The 21,617-nt window shown below is 40.2% G+C and overlaps 1 protein-coding gene across 1 annotated transcript in view; it reads right to left on the reverse strand.

Moving 5' to 3' along the window:
- astn2 (astrotactin 2) overlaps nucleotides 1-21,617 on the reverse strand; it is a gene marked incomplete at both ends in the record, with an annotated part of 321,802 nt that overhangs the window by 244,727 nt on the left and 55,458 nt on the right. Inside the window, one exon of the mRNA XM_083902351.1 lies at nucleotides 14,765-14,952. Coding sequence (XP_083758477.1) covers nucleotides 14,765-14,952 — 188 coding nt within the window. The remainder of the gene's footprint in view (nucleotides 1-14,764; nucleotides 14,953-21,617) is intronic.

A 21,617-nucleotide genomic window follows, 5' to 3' on the forward strand; every position in this document is an offset into this window, starting at 1 on the left:
TCGGCCGCTAAAATATTCCATCTGTTTGTGTCTAAACTCTGGAGAAAGTTTTAAGTCTGCTAATGTTTATGCTAACACGTTAGGGGACCGTACCTATGTTCCCCGGGTCCTATGTTCCCCGCTTTGTATGTGACCGGGGAACATAGGACCCTTTCTCTAACCCTAATCCTAAACCTACCCTTTTTCAAAAAAAGGGTCCTATGTTCCCCTGTCACATACAAAGTGGACCTTTTTTGGGAAAAACTGGAAACATAGGACCCGGGGAACATAGGTACGATATCCACGTTAGCATAAAGTCCACTAGCTTAAAAGCTAATGCCAACGAGTCCACTCAAACAACCCTAATTCAAATATAAAGTTTATGGTTTTAAGACCCACAATACTATGATTTGAAGCATGTGGTGGCTTCTTCGAAACTTCCACTTGCAATAGTTTTGAAAAAGAAAAATCTTTGTTTACCCGGTTTGCACTGGGCCGACTTGTTCCCTCTTTTGCCGTGGCGGGGCCACATATCTTTTGGGAGACAGAGTTAGCAGGGACCTTCCAGCAAGAAAAGAGATTATACCTGCAAGTAGCTGTGACAGGAGTGGCAGACGATGACATTAGGAGGACCTCAATCATCAAGAAAAAGGGTATGGAGAACACTGGGAAACCGGTAAAAAATAGTAAAAGTAAGCTCCCTGAACAGAAGGAAAGGCATCCATCACTGGAGATCCACTTTCAATGGCAGTATTCACTACAGGGTAATGGAGGGGAAACAAAAGTCTCTGAATATTGCTGGATTGCCGCATATTAAAACACCTCCTCGATGTTGTGTGAACTTGGGAACAGCTCTGTGTTTGTGTCTTGGCAGCCTGGAGGTGAAGGAAAGGGGGGAAAAAAACTGCATGCCTGCCAGACTACAATGCCATATTAGTTAAATGCCAATATGTCCGATGACCCCGGCCAAATACTTGCAAGTCACACATTATCTGCAGGTCTCTCGCTGACAGGAGAGAATACTTCTTTGTCCGATGTGATAACTGAGGCAAATGTGCCACAGGACTAGTTTTGTGTCCATTTTGAAGGGATGTGACTCATCGATCAAGAAAGAGAATCGCTCGTGTCCATGCAAGCTGAAATGGGATAAACAAAGGCGCATATGAATGTGCAAAAGTCAGTTCAAACGGATGCAAAACACTCCGACTTCCATTCATTTTTTTAAAGGTTATTTAAAAATGGGAGTTTCAATGGCTACGGGGACTCGGTTTGATGGTCAGTTTGATCTGGAACTTTCTAATTATCGACCGCGCCTGTGACAATGTGACACGCAAAGTCAAAAAGACACCATGAAATACACATGGAAACAGATGGTCTAGCTGTAAGCACCATGCACCTCCCCTTCTTCTTCCTCCTCAGTGCCAACACTGTCATTATTGCAGAAAATACATTTTTGACACATCTTCATTACCATGTTCTGTTCTGGTGCAGAGTCGAGTGAAGTCGCACCTGAATTTAGAATATTGCAGCAATCAATTTTCACTCCACGACATGCCAAAAAAAAACAAAAAAAACAAGTGAAGTGCGCCGTGCGACATCCAATAATAAGAGTCACATCATCATCAGTCAGGGTCAGTCAGGGTTTCAAGTGTTCAAATTTGGCATATTTAAAAGTTGCAGACACAGTAATTATACACTGCCGTTCAAAAGTTTGGGGTCACTTAGAAATGTCCTTATTTTTGAAGGAAAAGCACTTTTTTTCAATGAATATAACATTAAATGAATCATAAATACACTCTATACATTGTTAATGTAGTAAACGACTATTCTAGCTGCTAACGTCCAAGAGGTCCATTTCCAGTGTTCTAATGGTAAATTGTGCTTGCTAATCATGTTAGAAGGCTATTGGATGATTAGAAAACCCTTGTGCAATTATGTTCACAAAGTTGAAAACAGTTTTGCTGGTTCTTTGACGAAAGGGCAAAAATGATTATTGGAATAAAAATCATTATTTCTAATCTTGTCAATGTCTTGACTAGACTATATTTTCTATTCATTGTGCAACTCTTTTGATGAATAAAACGTTTTTAATGGAACACACAAAAAAATTGCATAGGTGACCCCAAACTTTTGAACGGTAGCGACGATGAGCGTGAAAATCATCGAGCAAAACTATAAGGGAAAATGGTACATTTTCAGGTAGTTTTACCTGACAAATTGTGTGGTCACTTTAAATAGGTGCAACACTACATACTATAGCCTAGTAATATATATATATATATATATTTATATTTCTAATAGGGACATTTCATGTTTGATTAGTGCAAACAAGAGCAGAAAGCGAGATTATATGCTTGCCAGAGACTCAAAGAGTCGTGCCAGTGCAGCAAAAAGCCCGTTAAATTCAATTATTATTATTATAATAAGTATTATAACTACTGCGATATCCTGTGAAGTAATGCAGGAGATTATTTGATTGAAATGAGGGAACTTTAACCCTGGACACAGACTGAAAAATGTTTCGACTGATGCAGACAAATGAAAAACCTTACAAATGGTAAATTCACAGGAGCATAATGAACACCGGAACTTCTTTTGAAGTAGAAGCTAATAGAGAGCTGAGATACATTATTTCAAATGTATGCAAAGGACACGGAATATGTTCACAGAGAAGAATTACATCATCAAGATACAGTGTGTTTGTGAGCGTGCTCTTCGCCTTACATCACCTTTGTCAGTGCTCATTAGAATTCTGAGGGTGCCTGGGCAAATAACACTGGAAACTTTGCACTTGAAAATCACCTAAACAAACCACATTAATCTTTCAGAACTCAACAGAGAGGTGCACTGAGATCACTGACATTTGCTTTTGGGTAATATTGTCTTTTCTCAGAGTCCACGTTGCCCACTTAAGTGCCAGTGATGCATTTCCTGCTCCGCAATCGATGATTGTTTCACTTGAACCAACAGAGAATCATCATCGGATTCTGCCATTTCAATGTTTCTGGCTTCACAGTCCGTCCGCATTACAGCTAGAGGCCAACGCCAAAGTTCTGTTTACACACAATCCTTCCTCCTTACAAATTACATCAGTGCTTAATTTATCTGCACTTATAAATGTTGTAGATATTCACACCATATTTATTTAACAAAGTAGGAAGAATGTGCCATTAATTTCAATATGTTCATATGGACTACTGAAATGCAACTGCAGCATATTTACAACTTTTTTATGGCTATGTTCAGGCACACGCAGCATCTGTTTGGGGCTAGAGAAAGAATGTGGTCTATAATGAATCGATTATTAATCGATTAATAAATGAATCGTCAACTTTTTAGATAACCAATAATCGGTTTGGAGTTTTTTTTCATTATTAAAACAAGATTTCTGATCGTTTCAGCTTCTTAAATGTGAATAAAGTCTTCGTTTCTTTGCTCCACATAACAAAGAAATCATTAAAACTGAATCATTGTTGGTTTGTGGACAAAGAACATCCTAATTTCCAGGTTTGATCAACGTTTTTTTGACATTTCCTGACATTTTATGGACCAAACAATTAATCGAGAAAATAACCGATGGATTAATCGATTACGAAAATAATCATTAGTTGCAGCTCTAGAAGACACACAGAGATCTAAATGTAGTACATACTTCACTACTCAGATACACATATGCTACAACTTACACATTGCCCGTGAAGAAAATGGCAAATTAAAAGCATAATTCTGTGTCTGTTCATACGTAAACTGACATTGATGAACAGCGATTAAAGATTTTTGATGAATAGATGTACAAAAGGAGTTACTGAAGAGGCTTAGCCTGCACTGGGGGCTCTGAAGCATCTGCCCGAGGGGTGGAGCTGATACTCAGAGTGGAGGACATGGGTGGGATCTGAGGCTATTTTTGGGCCAATCTTATGATCGTCTCCTCAAAGACAGCATGGAGAGTTGGATGCTGCCTGACGTCCGTGATCTTTTGGAGCCCTCAGCGTTAAGGCGAGTAAAGGGAAAGCAGTTTAGTTGTGAATTACAGTCTAGGAGACATTTTCACAGCTTGGTGTGCTGCCCCCTGTATTGACAAATGTCAAATGTGAAACAACAATCATAAATTAAAGGAATTACACACATTTGCATCACATAAAATGCGCCAATATAAGGCTGGGGCTGATTAGGGTAGAGTAGGGGGTCGAACAAGAGTCCTACACTAGTTTAAAGGTCACATAGAGTGGTCCTGTTGCACATATATGTGAGTTATGGAGGTCTACTTACATATATCAAGTTGTTTTTATGGTCAAAATCCTCCTAGTTGATGTAAATGAGCCGATTGAAATCTGTCCTTTTCGAAGCGCTTGTCAGTCGCGCTATTTCAGCCATAAATCTCGCCCGAGAAGACAGAGTGTGTTGTGATTGGCCAGCCAGCGTAGAGCCTTCCCACCTGTGTTGTGATTGGCCAGGTATCTGGAAGTGACGTAATCTATCACGTCAGCTCTCAGAAGCGCAGCTCCCTCTCTGGAGCGGTGGATGCACTGCTACTCATTATCAAAACATTGTTTTAACAGTGTTTAAAAATAGCTTTGTCACGACTCCCCGCCGCAGTCCCTTTATGACTTTAAACCGGAGTCAGACAAAGAGTCAGAAGACACTGTTGTTCGTGAAACACCTCCACAACGGACATTATTCTTCTTCTGCGGTTCAATGTACGCAACCGGATGTGCCCGGACTACCGCCCGGAGCAGGACGATCGGTTGTTCAGGAGAATTGCTGCTTACGTAACTAGTACGGGATTTTCAGTGATCTCGTTGGTCTAGTTCCGCTTTAATGATAATACTGCGGTGAAAACACTATCCTATAACAGTCAGATGAAACCAGGAATATCTTGAATATTCATCATTGGCTGCTCCTTTAAAAGTATATACTGTATGTACATAAGCACTGTAATTGCGGAAATGAGCATACTGGGTGTATGATATACCACTTAAACCTTTCTATGCGATGTTTATGTCTTTTAAATGATAATGATGAGCTTTATTAATAGTTCAGAGGAATAATAAGCTCCTTCAGCAAATCACCTTTCTGTCTCTCATTTTACTCTCAAGGCTCAATGTCGGTCTCAGTCATTTTAATTAGCCCCGACTTTGTATTTATGGTGCAATAGCGCACCTGTATAAACATTTTGAGAAATCAAAAGGTAACTAGCAATTATAGGTTGGAGCAATTCATATGCAACTATAGCTTGGACTTAAATGAACCAACTGAAAGTGTTCTTAGGTCACGCTGAATATTAATATGTGCGGCCCTGAATTCCATATTTCCATAATTCCAGTCATATATCACCAGTGACTGCTTAATTATAAAAGGGAGCCATTTCAACCGTGTAGGGTGCACTATATCTTCATGCATATCTATCAGGAGATAAGAATAGTAGCCTGCCCTTCCCATTGTGTGAGCTCAGGAATATTAAACGACCTTTGTCATATTCTCAATTATACAAAAAGAGCCAAGCGGAGTTGCGGAAATGAATTGTTTAATTTAATTTTGTTTTGGAGGAGGTTGGCTAACTGCTGTATTTAACACTATGTCCAGTTAGTCACTGGAACATGTCTAATTTCCATTTTGTGTTGTGCCGCTGTGCCCAGATCTCACAGAATAGATGATTATGCTCTGTAATGTGGTATATGAAAGGCTCTGAACTGCCAGCCTTTTACGGCATCCCATTTCAGTAAAATACTACCTGTCCTCCCAGTGAACTCAAACATGCCAATTTCTTTGAAAAATCACACGAGATATAAGTGATTGCTATTCCCCACCCCCACCCCCCACCCCCCACCCACAAACTTCACACACAAAGTCACAGCATAGTGTACCCGTAACTAATGAGAAAGAAACGCAATTACACCTCACCTATGATTCTTCATTTTTTTGGCGCAGGAATCCATAATAGATTGTATCATGCATTGTGCATCATGGATAGTTCCTGGTGTGGTGAGAAAATTGCTTTCGCTCTGTGATCTGCTTTACCTGTGGGGCTGCTCCAATACATCGCAGAGGTCCGATCAAACTGACTCCTTTTCTAGAGGCAAACTGTCTGGTGTTCGATGTCGATAATTCCACGAATCACATTATTCCGTCTCCTTTTCTTTCCACGAGGCAGTAAAAGTTCTTTCTCAATTGGTTTAAATTATTTCATCCTGCAATAGCATTAACTGATTTATTCCTGGTGTGTGTGTGTGTGTGTGTGTGATGAGTAACGATTTGTTTACTTTTTTCTAGTGCCGTTTCCATGACAACTGACCGGAAAAAGACGCGCGTGGCATCATGTTTACGTGACTTCCAATCGTTAAAATGAGTCTCTATAGTAACGCTCTATAAAAACAGAGGCACACATACACAGTACACAGGTACGCTGGTTATTTGTAGCGCTGCTCTTTTCAGACCGCTGCAGTTCGACTGTAGACGCGCTAACAGCGCTAAAGGAGCTAGCGCAGCTAACAGAGCTAACTAGTAAACAGTGCTTGGACTCGTGCATCTTTTTTCCGGTCAGTCGTTATGGAAACGCGCTGTTAATGCGTTAACAGCCATTAGCGCATTAACGTGCCCAGCACTAATTTTCCATGTATAGGATGAGGAAAACTTGTTTTTAAGGGGACCATATCTATGTTCCCCGGGTCCTATGTTCCCCGCTGTTCACCCTAAAGGACCCGGGGAACATAGGACCCTACCCCTTACCCTAACCCCAACCCCAACCCCGACCCCGACCCCGACCCCGAACCCGAACCCGAACCCGAACCCGAACCCGAACCCGAACCCGAACCCGAACCCGAACCCGAACCCTACCCTAACCCTTTACTCTGGAGCTCTACACCCAGGCTTCCACAAAGTGGGGAACATAGAACCCTTTTTTTAAAAGGGGTACATAGGACCCGGGGTACATAGGACCCGGGGTACATAGGACCCGGGGAACATAGGACCCGTGGAACATAGGACCCGGGGAACATAGGACCCGCGGAACATAGGACCCGCGGAACATAGGACCCGCGGAAACATAGGACCCGCGGAAACATAGGACCCGCGGAAACATAGGACACGGGGAACATAGGACCCCGGGGAACATAGGACCCGGGGAACATAGGACCCGGGGAACAAAGGTACGACCCCGTTTTTAAGGACACCTTCAAGACTACAACTCTCACCGTGGAGACAATGACGGCGGGAAGACAGTGACGGGCAGCAGAATGGCAATAAATCACTTACTTGAAAGTGATATACAGAATTACTAGTCTTTCAGTGTGATTTACAGTCACAGCTTGGCGACTGCTAGAACATCCCTCGAAGGTACAAATCAAAGGGAGCCGTGCAGACACTAAAAGCAGTGTGACAAAAAAAACAAGCTAACAAATAAAAATCCTTGCAATAGTTTCCAAAGTGCTTTGAAGACACAATGCAAATCATAGGTTTTTTATCTGAAAAGTACACTGTAATTCTGAAATGGAGCAAGAAAACAGACAGAAAAAAGTTATACAACAAGGTGATTTAGAGTGTGTTCAAGACACAATAATAAGTATAATAATATACATCAAAAGAAGTGAGTGCCTTCAACTCTCGACAACCCACCCTTGCTCAGTATGTTTACATGGCTTTTGAAGACACCTAATTATTGTGTACGACTACTATCAGGCTCTTAAAATACATGTAAACAGGTTAGCCTGACAGCAGTTGGACTCAATAGTTTTTTTTTCTCTCAAAACTTGGACTAACACACACAAATAAAGGGATTGGAAGTCGAGCGACATCCCCGCCTGAAACAAAAATTTACAAAAACTCCATCTAGTCCTTGGTCTGCCCCGAGGTCTCCTCCCAGTTGGATGTGCCAGGAACCTACGGCGGTGGGTTAGACTCTGCAAATGATCGCTTTACCAAATGCTAACAGCTTTCCTGTGTCTCATTTGCATTTAAAGAGACAGGCACTCAAAACCGAGCATTCTGAACAGGGCTGTTTTGGCTGTGTGATTGAACTGCTGTGGTGCTTCATCCTTAAGGTATTTTGACCAACGCATGTCACAGACATGTTCATTAAGACACCAGGGAACTAGGTTAACTTGGAGAAATAGGTTGGAGTATGTCTCCTTTAATAATAACAATTAATAACAAATGCTCCTGTCACAAGTGCAAGGACACCTGTGACATGACTGCATCATACCATACCATGCAAGTACAACAACCTTTTAGGAGTAAACATATCAGTGAACACAGGGAAGAAACTTATCATATAGCATATCATTATTGTCCATGACACATAACTCAACTGGCGTTCTTAAAAAAAACAGATAATCCGATAAAAATGTGCGGATAATAAGAAAACAAAACTATTATTACAAATGTTAAAAAAAACTAGGAATTATACACTTTTGCAAAGACAAAAACAATACATAAATAAAAAAAACAAAAAAAAAACTGTCAAATGAGCCTGGGAATTTTCTTTCTGAGCTCTATGACAATCAACTGTCATTTCCAAAATCCACAGCTGATACCTGTGTCTGTCTGCAGCTGTCATACACAGAGACGGTGCAAGAGCGGGACAATGAAAAGCTGAGTCTTGAGAGGGAGAGAGAGAGAGAGAGAGAGAGAGAGAGAGAGAGAGAGAGAGAGAGAGAGAGAGAGAGAGAGAGAGAGAGAGAGAGAGAGAGAGAGAGAGAGAGAGAGAGAGAGAAAAGCTTGCTCGATTGAGTGAGAAACTGGTCGATCAATGCCAGAAGAATAGAGTGCTCACACTTTAGTCTGGCCCAGAACTGACATCAGACATAATGACGTTCATTCAAAGAGCCACGGGAAACCTTGGGGCCATGAGAGCAAACCAGTGAAACCTTTGTCTTCCTGGGACTGCTCTTCTTTCCTCCTCCTTTACATTTCACGCAGTCTCTTTTTTTTTTTTTTTAAATTGTGGCATATAAATTGAATATAAAAGGTAACTCTGCATACACGGAATGTTACATCAATGAACTGTGAATGCATGTGAACATACCACAACAAAACTCTTGTGTGTTTCTTTCCACACACACACAGAGAGAGTCTCACCACTGCCAGACAGTAAAATAACTGGTGTTGTCTTTTGTGGAAATACAAAGCGTACATGTGGAGTGTGTGACCACCGACAGTGTTAAGGGGGGAAGTGTTTCAAAGAGCAGGTCCCCTGCTTTGCTTCTGGTGCTCCGCTAATGTGCACAAAGAGAATCTGAGGTGTTTTGCTTAGTCAGGGATTTGAGCTGTCGATGAGAATGAGGAGAGTTCAAAGGAGGGAACTTCAGTTGCATGAAGCAGTTAAAGTTGACATATTATACCCTATTTCTCCAAGTTAACCTAGTTCCCCGGTGTCCTAATGAACATGTCTGTGACATGCTTTGGTCAAAATACCTTAAGGATGAAGCACCACAGCAGTTCAATCACCCTGACAAAACAGCCCTGTTCAGAATGCTCGGTTTTGTGTGTCTCTTTAAATGCGAATGAGACACAAGAAACAATTTCAGCGTCACTGAGGCTCCGGCAGCTAACGGCAGTTAGCATTCGGAAAAGCCATCATTTGCCGACTCTAGCCGGCACATAAAATGTATCCACCGGACATGTAAATCCTCAGAGGCTGGAAGTTTGTGTAGAACAGAAGAATAGAACACTTTGCAGACTTCCACTCTTCTGGATACTATTTCCCTCCCTCTGTATAGCAGTTTGTGAACTTGGCCCAAAAAAACTCAACCAACAGGAGGTAAAAGAAGGAAAGAGAATGCAAAACAATGATAACATATAATGGTGATGCTCAATAATTGATTACATAGTAAAACAGCAGAGGAGACATCAAACCATCAAGCCACAACGTATGGTCAATCTACAGCATTAAAGTGAAGAGCAGAGTGAAATACGACTGGATTTCTTCCAAGAGGGCGATCTACAGAAAAGTCCCAGACAGAATGTCTGTGTTTAAGATGTTAATGTCTCAATGTCCTTATTGGGCAAGATGAAATATGAAAGAGGCTACATCTGAGTGAAGGCCTTATAGTGCACAGCTCTATATACTTGTTAAATAGAGAGCTGGTGTTATGAAACCAAAATTGTAATTTACTGAAGTTTTACTTTATGAAACCGGTGCTGCATTTTAATTTAGTACAAAGACCTTGACAATGAAAAGAAGTGCAGAGAGCAAAGCAAAGAGTTGAGGAGCAAACACAGGTTCTAGGTTGTTTTTTTTCTAACAGAAATGTGCGCACACACAATTTTCCAAATCAAAGTTAGGGCAATGAAAGCAGACAATGTGTAAGAATTGTTTTGTTTAATTAATCACTGGCGGCAAGGTCTTTTCTTTTAATGGCACCTTAATTTACAGACGCAAATTAGAAAAAAGTTATCGTTGGATAAACAATGTCATCCAGCGACATCTGTACTTGTCCTGCTTTGAGAATCATGTAAAAAAGTTCTTTCAAATTATGCCCCCAAAAAATACGATTATCACCATATCCTGTTTCTATGTCTCCTTCAATCATAGCCACACTGACTGAAGGCCGTGAAAACTTTGCTTTGAAAAGATCCAAAGAAGAAAAGGCCTGAAATTACTTATTTTTTTAAAAGCATAATGTTTGAGAAAAGACAGAGTTAATACATGGACCTTTTTTTTATACTGTTACTGCATTTGGGTCATAAACGTGCCATATTGGGTTTGAATATGGCAAAAATATTCACGTTTTATGAAATAGTGTTGAAGCAGTCTAAAGAGTAATAACAAAGTTTAGTGCTGAACTCAAGGACAAACGCCAAAAACTCTTATTATTATGATCAGCAGTTATGTTTTAGTATTAGGCAACCTCTGGAGGCTGCAGCAAAAAAAAAAAGAAGGAGGAACTTTGAGTCCATCAGTGAAACAGCACACATGAACCCAACGATCCAAATGGTAACACTTTAATAAGCACACTATTAGTTAAGCATTAATAAATATTGCATTCATCGAGTATGCCGTTTATAAACACAGTTAGAAATGTTTTACTCATCCCATCAGCTGACAAACAGCAGCCAATCAGCATCCACCTCCAACAAACAAGCTCTTTGATCGACTTACAAGGGACTGCTCTCTCACCTCTCTGTGTGTGTCATTTAGAACTGTCTTTATAAACTACATACTAATGCGTATTGATGTGTTATAGATGATTAATTAAATATTTATTCATGCGTAACTAGTGTGGACTTCTTATAAAGTGATACCCCAAAAACACCCCCACAACCATCATCACATTTACTGCTCGTGCCAGTTTTAACTCCACGACACAGTAGTGTAAACCTTTTCACTTGAAGTGTAAGCCAACAGTGTTGTGAGGGTGAAAAAAAAAAAAAAAAAAAAAAGGTGCGGCTGCGAGCATGCGAGGTGAGAGGAAATCATGGGAACGAGGGTGGAGGTGGCGTATGTATGTATGTATGTGTGTATGCAGGAGACAGAGCTGAAATAGAAATAGTGAAAGTGGTGGGATGCAGGACAATAATTCACCAACAGATTTATCAGCCAAGGCACTTTCCCACTCTGTGTGTGTGATTTAAAGGGAAAGCAAATCCATGGAGCAGAATCATAACACACATAGGTGTAGCAAAAAACACACTGGTGAAATAAAACAACGAGAATACAGCACAGGGCTGTTCCGACTGTAATGACAATAAAATAATGTGTATTTCATAATGCTGATACTTCCTAAAACACTCACACATATACGTATGACATAAGTCATATGTCTATCACAGTAAGGGGGGCCTAAAGTTAGGATTTTATTAATGCAGGGCACGTTTACGACGGTTAGCGGCGTCAACTTTAGCGCACGTTAACCTATGACACGTTTCCATGACGACACCAGGGTCCAGGCACTGTTTACCAGTTAGCTCCGTTAGCTGTGTTAGCGCCTTTAGGGTTTAGCGTTACTTTAGAGGCACGTCGCGTAAACACGACGTCACGCGCATCTTTTTACGGTCAGTCGTCAAGGAAGCCGTGTGTTAATGTGCAGTGACGTTGACGCCGTTAGCGCCATTAACGCACCCAGCACTAGATTTTATAGTTTATCGCATACAAACTTGACCTGTGACTAGGTATAATGTACTGCACTTCTGATCTCACCACTAGAGGGCAGGGTCTTAATGGTCTCTACTGCAGTGAATTATTTTAATTTTAAGTGATAGTTAGGAATTTTGGACATAAGACCTATTTTCCAACCCAGCCGGTGTGATGGAGATGTCTGGAGACGTTTTCAAGAAATTTCATTCAGTTCTTCTAGTTGCGGAGTTCGCTGATGCTATGGCTAGCGCAAGTCAATGATACAAGTTAGCATAGCATTAAAAACACTCATACCGACTCAACAGTGCACTCGGGCAAATCGATTGTAACGGCAGACTATCGATGCACATATCTGTGTTGATAGAATGTTTGAAATAAAACCAACCTTGCAATTTGAAGGATTTCTCAGAAGCAGCAGCAGCAGCACGTCAGCGGAATCAGTCCGCCGCTGCCGGAAGTATAGTGCTGCGAAAGTAGTCCCTCAAAAATGCATGCGATGCGACGTTAGTTTTGTTTCAAATATTATTCTATCAACACAGATATGTACATCGATAGTCTGCCGTTACAATCGATTTGCCTCGGGTGCACTGTGGAGACGGTATGAGTGTTTCTAATGCCATGCTAACTTGTATCATTGACTTGCGCTAGCCATAGCATCAGCAAACTTGGCAACTAGAAGAACTGAATGAAATTTCTTGAAAACGTCTCCAGACGTCTCCATCACACCGGCTGAGTTGGAAAATAGGTCTTATGTTCAAAATTCTGAACTATCCCTTTAATAGAGATGTAAGATATTGGAGTTTTTTTTATTAGCATAATAATAATAGCAATAATATTTTGCCTACTCTCGTCACAGCAGGCGTAGATAAAAGTAAAACAAATTATACATGTATTGACGACTTCAAGGACGTAGCAGCAGAGAAATGTCATGTGTGGCGTGAAAATGCGATGCAATATTGCACTAGGGTTAGATCGAACACGGCACTTGTAAATTGAGGACCGCTACACTGTACTTTTTTTTTAGCGTAGCTAAAATATGCTAACTGGAACCCTGCGACCAGTGGGACACTGGGATCAATTTAATACCTGTTCTCACAGTCACATCTGTATGTTGTCACCAAATACTAATCCACACAAGTCCACACAAGACTCGAAAAATCATTATGAATTCCTCCCATTGCATTAACACCAATGTGTCCTGTGAAAAAAAATAAAAAAAATCCCTTAGTGCCAGCTGGAAGGACAAACACTAACACCACACTCATTATGTAGTGTGGTGATAAGTCATTGCTTATCTAAAGTGCATGATCACACTGAGGTGTCTCAACACAACAGAGGATTAACAGGAGTAGCGACACACTTGAACTGTGACAGACAGGTCATCAGACTGCAAAGATAGTTAAGCAGCTGTAAATGGATCTGATGTCGGGACACCAAACATGCCGGTACAGCGATGTTCGACGCGAGACGGTGAACGGAAACGAAATGATCGAATTGACTCAACTGTGCAAAGTAAAACTGTGCAACCTCTAATTTTTTTCTGTCTTTGAATTTAAAAAATGACAGAAATCTGCATCGTTAATGAAAAGCAAGGTTTCAGTGCTTGTTAGCAGTGACCTCTGCATGATTTTCATATCATTATAAAATGATGGCAGGACAAATTAGACCGTAACAAGACTCCTCAGTCAAGGTAATGAATACCAAAACTGAAGTTTTTGCAGTCACACAATTAACTTTGAAATGACCTCTTATAGTGTATTTAACTCAAAATAACATTTCTTCTGAATAATCCTTTTTTTTTTGTCTCATAATTAAAATATAAATGTTTGCCCCTAAGTGAAAGTAGAAGAAACTGGTTTTAAACAATGGACAACACACACTATTTTTGTATTGTGTATATTTTAATATTAGTTTTATACTCTATAACCCTTTAACAAAGCTGAGAAGTTGCACATCAAAGCCAACATATTTTGGCCTGTTTTTGCACTTTTGAGACACAGACTCAAACGCATTTTAAATTATGTTATACTGTTTATATTATTATTATATGCAGAAATCTGGTGCTCATGTAAAAAAGAAAAAGTTATTCTGGAAAAATGGGCAAAAGCACTGACTCACAAGACAGCATTTTCTGGCTCTATTATGGTTGAAATAACAAGAAAATAAAATAAAAAACGGATGTTTTAAGACTTAGGTGTCAAAGGGTTAACTTATATGCATATACTATACCTATGTTTATACTGTAGTGGCTAATTATAACAAAAATGCCCCTCATTGTCTCTCAAAGCATGTTTGTCCAATACATACTGTAAATAATAGTTGTTTATTGACTTAAACTGCACTATAGAACAGGCATGTTATCTTCTTAATGAAGACAATTACAGCTGAAACACATTGCTCTTGAATTACTGTCGTCCAGCTCTTCATCAAAATAACAGATGCACAATCACAAGAAGGAAAATACCAGGAAATGTACTGTACATGCTAATTGACTAAGTTAATGCATGAAGGCCTGATGAATATTTATGTGAACACCACGGACATGACTGGTTAGCGTGCAAGTGTGTTAACCCTGAGTAAACCTGACGACAACATGGATGATAATATAGAAAACAGTTTCCATATATACTGTATATGAGGAGTTGTCATGCATTCCACCCTGATTGTATGCACATGCACGGTCACGTTAGTTGTGTATTAGTGTTTGCATCTTACCATAACCGAGATGTGCAGCAGATGCATATGTTCATGGAGAACATGGGCAGGCTCCAGGGCTGCGGGCTGCGTCGTGTGAGCTACAAGCTCAGACTCGGTCATGGACACATGGAAAAACAGCGTTCCGTTTTCCAACCACTGCTGCTTCCAGTGCACTTGAGAAATATCTTCACCTGTACCTGACATCTCTGCAGAGGGGAAGAAAAAAAAAACACGAGAGGGCGTCAGTGTGCGAGATCAAACATTTAATCCACTGACATTCAAACTGTGAGTGTTAGACACAAAGCAGCAAAGCATTTTGTGAAGAATAAACAGCAGTTCAAAAGTGACATTACATTATCCTTTATTATTTCTACTACTAGTGCAGAGCCCGTAGGAAGTGTATACATGTTGGATGGTGTGCGTATGAAAAGTATTTTAAGTGTTTTATGGAGTTGCAGACATTGGCATGCTAAGCGTAGATGTAGCTTCAGACATTGTAGAGATCTTAGCAGGCTAGGGCGGAGATGAATTAAAAAATCTTCAACTGTCGAGCTATTTGGGCGAACGAAAACTGTTGGGCTAGGCTATGACGCACGTCAATACATTAACAAACATTGCTTGTTACCAGTAGGCTATTGTCTACATTATCACAGGGTATTTCACCAATATGAAGAGAAAGCAGTAGGCTATTTGTGACACCTGTTTTGACAGTGTTTTCAGATGCATTGTTTTAAAAGCAACCGGGGGGGGGGGGGGGGGGTGTCAGGCTGACATCATCCCTGCAGCGGGATAAATCAGCAAATTTTTTTTACATGAAAATCAATGATGCACACCAACGGTCAGCGAGATATGCCCAGATATACACATACAGACACAACTTGCTTCATCGATGGATTACTATTCCTGTGCGGCATGTACAGACCTTGAACTTTCTGGACAGACTTCCTAGGGCTGTCATATTTTACGATTGCTCGGTAAGAACTGCTATTTTCATGGAATCTTTATGACGACAACTTTCAGAGATTTGTCTAAATAAGCGCTGCAAATAACGATTATTTTCGTAATCGATTAATCTGTAGATTTTCTTGATTAATCGTTTGGTCCAGAAAATGTCAGAAAATGTAAAAAAAAAAAAACGTTGATCAGTTTTTGTCAAACCTGGAAATGACGATGTACTCGAATGTCTTGTTTTGTCCACAAACCAAAATGATTCAGTTTTAATGATTTCTTTGTTATGTGGAGCAAAGAACGAAGACAATATTCACATTTAAGAAGCTAAAACAATCAGAAATCTTGTTTTAATCATGAAAAAAAGCTTCAAACCGATTATCGATTATCAAAATAGTTGACGATTCATTTAGTAATCGATTAATAAAATTCAAAATGAACAAGTGGCAAGTGTCAGAGAAGTCCCAGCCATTCCAATTCAGTTCTGCAAAAAACTATTTGTTTACATTCCTCTCATTTGTCAGGCAAAAAAGAACAAATGAAGAGAATGACAACAAGTCAATTACTATGTATACGATGTATTTCAAAAAAAAAAAAAAAAAAATGCTTAACACCATTCAATATATCCATCTTATCTGAATAAATCATTCCATATTTTGTAGCAGTATAAAACCATTAGCTCCAGGGTGGTGCTGGCATTACGTGCCTGACATCAAAAGGAAGCTAGAAGTGTTTAACAGCAGAGGGGGAGAGAGGGAAGTGTGCAAATTAAAGAAAAGAAAAACACTCAATTGTAAGTTATGGGGCAATCAAAAAAAAAGAAGAGCAAGGAGATCACCGTTTAATCCCGATATGGATCACGGCACAAGAATCCAACGATATTAAAGGGGGGGGAAGTACTTTAGATTTCAGTGCTGAGAAGCCTCAGGGAGCCTGAGATTGTAAGGCCAGATACAGTATTTGTCACAAGGCTGGGTGACAAGGGCACAGACATCAACTGACACCTCCCATCAGTGCCAGGGTTGCAAATGACAAATGGTTTTCGTTACAGCTGGTTATTAACCCACTGACTCTGGGTCAGAGGACACGGGAGTGCTGTGGGAGCCTTCTGGTGCAGCATGGGAAACGTGCAAAACGGATATCCCCCTCATTAAATAACTAAGGTATATAACTACTCATAATACTATGTTCGGGTCACATGGGTCTCCCCGTGTGTGGGCTCTCTGGTTTCCTCCCACAGTCCAAATAACACGCGGAGGTTATCTGAGCACTCTAAATTGCCTGTGGGTGGGACTGTGAGAGTGAATGGGTTGTCCGTCTCTGTGATGGACTGGCCAGCTGTCCAGGGGTGTACCCCACCTTTAGCTCTGTGTCAGCTGGGATTAACTCCCCCGCAACCCTCATGTGGAGGAAGTGGTAGACAATGAATGAACACTCAAAGGCAGATATTTTTGGGGGGTTTTCCATGAAAACGAAACAACAACAAAAATCCAAAGAGTTGCCAAATGAACAGAAAATATAGTCAAGACATTGACAAGATTAGAAATAATGAAACTTTGCTTTTGTCAAAAAACCAGCAAAACTGTTTTTAGCTGTGCTAACATAATTGCACAAGGGTTTTCTAATCATCCAATAGCCTTTTAACGCGATTAGCAAACACAATGTACCATTAGAACACTGGAAATGGGCCTCTTGGACGTTAGCAGCTAGAATAGTTGTTTACCACATTAACAATGTATAGAGTGCATTTCTGATTCATTTATTGTCCTTACATTGAAAAAAAGTGATTTTCCTTCAAAAAATAAGGACATTTCTAAGTGACCCCAAACTTTTGAACAGTAGTGTATCTATCGACTGAAGAGCTACTGTTTTTACGTCATAATTTAATTCACCATTCTCCTTAACCCTTTACATCGCTGTATTTCACGCGACAGTTTGTGCCATCGGGAAAAATTCGGTTTCTGAAAGCTGAGAAGTTGCACGTCAAAGCCCACATGTGGTTATTATTATAGTGATTTCACAAACAGGGAGAATCAGAGAGGAGAACACTTTTGGCCTGTTTTTGCACATTGAGAAACAAATGTTTAGTAAATATGTTTCATACTGTTCTGATTCCAAATACACCTTTATTTTTACTTGCAGTACATTGTAAAGAACCGACATATATTGGAAGTTATTCTGGAAAAATGGGCAAAAGCAGTTAGTTACAGGACATTTGCTGGTCCTTTTATGGTTAAAGTAAGCAAGCAAACAAGCAACAAACAAACAAACAAACAAACAAAAAAGTCCAGACAGACACTTTGAGGGTAAGTTAAAAGGTTAATTATTCTTGTCTAATTACAATCCATGTTGTTTTATGTCTGAAAACAACATGCAGTACATTTTGCACATTTGCGAAGCAGGTAATCAATCATGATGCTGACATGTAACGATCCTGCCATCTATATTGATGAACTGATATACTTTGTCATCAGAATTGCTGTCAAACAATTATCTCGACTGATTACGAAAAAAAGTTCCTTATACACATTATCTTAAATCTCTCTGACAGCTCAACACATTCTCCCTCTCACAGTAGAACAGAGGAAAAGTTCTGCCCACAGGAGAAAATGTTTAAGTGGGTGAACTTATTAATGCCTTAGTTCTTGGCTATTCCACTCTTTATGTTTTAATCTGTTCGCTGAAAAATGGACAGCTTGAACTTTAACCTCGACAGAAGATAAAGCTTTATCTGCCGGGCCAACAGTGAGCTTTGTCCTCCCATCTGTTAGAGTTTTAAAAGATCTCGTGTGTGAAATTTAGATGGAATTATATTTTCATTTGGCAGCAACTCAAGATCAATAATTATATTACATTTTTAAGTGTACAATCTCCTGATTATATGGCTAGTTCTTTTTTTTATTTTTATTACCCCAGAATGAGCCTACTGTATTTATATATGGAGTCGGATCAGCTCTACAAATGCCGCCATTTCTTACCACAGTGTTGTTACAATAGCACACAAATTGTTGAGTCCTGCTGCTAACTGAAGGCCACATAGGTTCTCCATACGTTAACGCATTAACGGCAAATAATGGCGTCAACGTTAACGCGCATGCATGATGTGTTTACATGACGGCTGAACGTAAAAAGACGCGCGTGACGCCATGTTCACGTGCTCCCGATAGTTAAAATGAGTCTCTAAAGTAACGCTAAACTAAAACAGAGGCACACATACGCAGTACACAGGTACGCTGCTAATTTGTAGCGCTGCTCTTTTCCTTTAATAAACAGACCGCTCCAGTTCCACTGTAGGCGTGCTAAGGGCGCTAAAGGAGCTAACGCAGCTAACGGAGCTAACAGAGCTAACTGGTAAACGGTGCCCGCACTACTTTATTTCTCAAGAACATTTTAAACAAACAACCAAGGTTGACCAAAGTAATTTACAGATTTAAAAGGCACCGCAACACAAAAGGTATACAACTTAAATTTGATAAAAGAAGAAGCAAAACAGTAAAATAGTGACAAAAAAAAACTACCTAGTAGTTGACTATTTTGATCCTGAAGTGAAGGCCAGGGAAGAGAGGTGGCTTGTTGAAAGCGATTTAAAATGTTCAGTGGTGGGGGCAGATTTAATTTCCATGGGTAACTCGTTCCAAAGTTTAGGGGCAGCTACAGAAAAAAAGCCCAATCCCCCCAGGGCTTTTAGTCTGGATTTTGGCAACATATGAAAGCAGCCTGTTATTAGACCTCAGAGCTCGGGATGGAGCGTGAAGAAAAAGAAGTTCCAAGAGGTAAGATGGTGCCAAACTGTTAAGAGCTTTAGAAACCAACAATAACAATTTTTTTTTTTTTTAAATCAATCCTGAAACCAAAAGGAAGCCAGTGGAGAGGTTTACCACTGATGCTTCACTGTATTACAGATAGTGTTATAGCAATGTGTAATTATTTTACCTTCAAAGGTAGTAATGATCATTTGGTTTTGAATTTTTGAGATTCATATGTTGACAGCCACGTTCCGAGCAAATGCATATTTTGTTTTAAATAACTTAATAAACACAGCTGCTCATTTCATTTAGACTGTATTTTGTACTTCACAACATACCAGAGAAGCAAAGCAGAGACAAATGTCAGCAAAAACAGTCACAGGAAAATGCAGCAAACATTCTGAGTTGTCATTCTCAAAAGAACTAAACTGCTTGCTGAATTATTTTCTCAAGGGATAGGGCAAGATATCGAGAAGCCGAAAGAAGAAGAGGAAATATATTTTCTGGAACAAAATTAGGTTGCATTTTTGCTAGGGATGGGAAACTGTATCGCTACGTTACTGGACCAAATTGGATATCAGACAGATATAAATCTAAAATCTGATACAATCCAAAATGTTTCACCATGCACGGACTGTTAAAATGTAAATAATAAATCAGTCATATTTGGCCTGCTTATTTCTTCTATTTTTGGGGGAACCCTATTTGTTTAGATAGTTGGAGACACGTTGTGTCCGAGCCCGACCCGGCCCGACACATTAACTGTAATTACGAGCCCGAGCCCGATTTCAAACCGAATTTTTTATTAATACGTGAGCCGTAAATGTACACGTACACCCACGTCCTCCCCACAACAGGAGCTTGTTGTACCTGCTGCCACAATCTAAGCCACTGAGATCCGCTTCCATGAACCATGGATGTATAATATGAACTGGATATAGCACCACCCCCTCTGCCTTGAAGACAATTTTTACATGGTGGCCACTGTGGGTACTGCAAGAGAAAACCCAATGGAGCCCAACAGCAATTTTCCGCAATAGCAAAAGAGACGCCTGTAAAAGTGTCCACAGGACACCTCGAGACATGTACACAGGCTTTTATAGATCTTTATATGGTAGTGACACTACTGCGCATGCTCTATGGGCCCCATAACCCGGAAATAAACGCGGAAGTCAAAAAACTTTTTTGGCATATGCGCTGGGTGAGCAGCTTCATAGGAATGAACGGAAGCAAGGGGCGGTGCTCTATCCAGTTCATATAATACATCCATGCCATGAACGCATATGTTGCTAATGACGATACACTTCCAGGTTTTTAAATGATGTGTTCAAGGCCGCAGGTTTTTACACCTTCATACAATACGACGTGCTACATACATCAACATACCATGCGAACACGGCGACACAAATGCTTGATCAAGGGCCCGGCGGGCAGAGAATCTAAATTCTAATCCCAGGGCCAAAACACAGGGACAAACAACTATTCACTCTCATGTTTACACCAATGGTCAATTAAGAGCGTCCATTCAACTCAAACTCTAATGTCTCTGGAAAAAAAACCAAGATTAAATGTATTATTATTTGTGTTGATATATAAACACAGTGATGGACACGATGCCCTCAAACTGTGGCCTTCTGCTTGGCAGACATCTCACTCGCTTTGTTACACTACGCTTTTTTCTCTGTCCCTTAAAACCTTAGAAATGGTGAAACTCTGGGCTCAAATTAACCATTTGAGGCTGAAGAGGACATTACAGTGTTGTTTTAAATGTTGCAGTGATGAAAGAAACAGGTATGCACGTAGGATTGACAGACATTTGTTCAATTGTTATGTAGATGAGGAAACTATTTAGAGACAAAAAGGACTGTGTGCACGTCCTTGTCCTTTGCGCTGTGAGCCTTGTCATTGGGCATCGAGCCAGACATTAGTGGGATATAGGTCTATGGCCTCAAGGTCTGCTTGTAAATCATTAGGAGGAACATTATTAATGTGGATACAGTGCATGGCTGTGCGCGCATGTGTCCGCAGTACTCGTGTCAAGGAAGCAGGTTTGCTCGCAGCAAGGATGTCAGCTGCACAATACACCCAGACTCAGTCCAAGGGCAACTCAAAAGCAATGACATATTGCACAATAAAACAACAGAAATTGCGAGACAACGTACGTTCTGCAGAGTATT

Source organism: Microchirus variegatus (genome assembly GCF_963457635.1).
Source record: "Microchirus variegatus genome assembly, chromosome: 16".
Taxonomy (NCBI): Eukaryota; Metazoa; Chordata; class Actinopteri; order Pleuronectiformes; family Soleidae; genus Microchirus; species Microchirus variegatus.